The sequence below is a fragment of the Aplysia californica genome, unplaced genomic scaffold, assembly GCF_000002075.1.
Source record: "Aplysia californica isolate F4 #8 unplaced genomic scaffold, AplCal3.0 scaffold00006, whole genome shotgun sequence".
Lineage (NCBI taxonomy): Eukaryota > Metazoa > Mollusca > Gastropoda > Aplysiida > Aplysiidae > Aplysia > Aplysia californica.
Window position 1 is genome coordinate 779,654 of NW_004797276.1, and position 1,953 is coordinate 781,606.

General features: G+C 40.5%; 1 protein-coding gene across 1 annotated transcript in view; it reads left to right on the plus strand.

Annotated features, from left to right (window-relative positions):
* Positions 1 to 1,953, plus strand: part of LOC101849572 (glycoprotein-N-acetylgalactosamine 3-beta-galactosyltransferase 1) — a gene marked incomplete in the record, with an annotated part of 33,281 nt that overhangs the window by 29,163 nt on the left and 2,165 nt on the right. The window contains 1 exon segment of the mRNA XM_035968932.1: positions 1,223 to 1,657. Coding sequence (XP_035824825.1) covers positions 1,223 to 1,657 — 435 coding nt within the window.

The following is a 1,953-nucleotide window of genomic DNA, read 5'->3' on the forward strand; positions in this document are numbered from 1 at the left end:
TCTTCTTCTTCTTCTTCTTCTTCTTCTTCTTCTTCTTCTTCTTCTTCTTCTTCTTCTTCTTCTTCTTCTTCTTCTTCCTCAATTGACATTTCTGTCTCTAGTGTGAAGGCTGATCTTCGCTGTAGATCCTCCAAGCTCCTGCAGAGCTGTGCGTCCCTCCGCCTAGGGTCAAGCCAATATAATTTCCTTCATAGTGCCTCAGGCACTGGGCAGGCTTGTAGCAAAATAATGGTTTCCGGTTCGCTGCCGGTTCTGCATTGACAGTACTCTGAGTTGCGCTATTTATTTTGAAAGACGCTTTCTGTGTCTAAATCTACGTGTCTTGTAAGACAACGAAGCAAAATACCATCTTGAAACAAAGGACAAGACGAGTTTAGACAAGCCAGACTTAGGTGAAAAGATGTAAATACATGTACAATTTGCACTTCTTATCTTTTGTTTGCAAAACAGTATACTGTAGTTGGCGTTCCAGTTATTGTCGATATATTGTTGTTCCCAATTTTCTTGATGATCAAGTGCTTGCTTTTTGGAGAACAATAGCCATGTGTCGTTTTAACCAACTATCCTTTTTATCAGTCTATTTTGCTCCCACTAGCACTGAATCATGACTGTAATTGATTTTGTCAATGTGTTTCATTTATCAGGCAAATGCAAACAAACAGAAAAATTGTGATAATGGCGCTTTTGTTCAACTCGCTGAAAAGGATGGCTGAGCTGATAAGGACAACCGCTGAATCAGTGTAATATGATAATAGTATGATAACGTTATTGACAGTGCTACTGGTGGAAAAGGGATTCCTTAATACATTTAATAGTGTCAGTGATGTATCAATGAAAGTAGTGGCAGTAGCACTTAGGATAGAGGTGTTACTGTATGCCTGTGTGTATGTGTGTGTATGTGTGTGTATAAATGTGTGTATGCTTTTGTATGTTGTGTATGTGTTTATGTATGCGCGTTTGTGTGTATACATGTATGTCAACCCTAACACACACACACACACACACACACACACACACACACACACACACACACACACACAAGCACACACATATACACACAGATACACATACACACACAAACACATGGGCCTAGATCTACTTAAATATATACACACACGTACACATATGTAAATATATATTTTTTCTTTTGTTGAAGCATCATATACTTTTAGTAGATCTAATCATTGTTACTATTCTAAATGGTTCTTTGCCCACTATGCAGGCCTTCAAGTATGTGTACGACAACCATTTCAACGACGCTGATTGGTTTATGAAAGCAGACGACGACACCTACGTCATCCTGGAAAATTTACGTTACTTTCTGTCAGGAGAAGACTCATCCAAACCGGTCTATTTCGGCCACCGTTTCAAGGTCATTGTGCAGCAAGGCTATGCGAGCGGTGGGGGCGGCTATGTGTTAAGTAAGGAAGCTCTACGTCGCTTCGGGACAACGGGATACAACAGCGAACACTGCGCCATGGATAAAGGCGCAGAGGACGTGCAGATGGGGAAGTGCTTGCAGAACTTGAAAGTGTCGCTGGAGGGCTCTTTGGACGTCATGGGGCGCAGTCGATTTCACTGCCTGCCCCCGGAACCTTTCCTGACCGGCACCTACCCAAACTGGTTACATAAATATGATTTTGAGGGATTGAAACAGGTGAGTAGTTTCACTTTTTATTTCAAACTAGAAGAAAAAACAAACAAACAAACAAACAAACAAGTAAAAACAAACCAATACACAAACACAAACACAAAAACTCACCAACAAACGCTTAAAAACCCAAACAAAAGACACCCAAAACATGCCGGAAATCAGTGAATGAAAGGTGAATAGACCCTCTGAAACATAGCTGAATACCTAATATATTACTAACAGAACAAATAGAACAAATGGATAGATAGATAGATAAGACAGATGGATGGATGGATGGATGGATGGATGGATGGATGGAT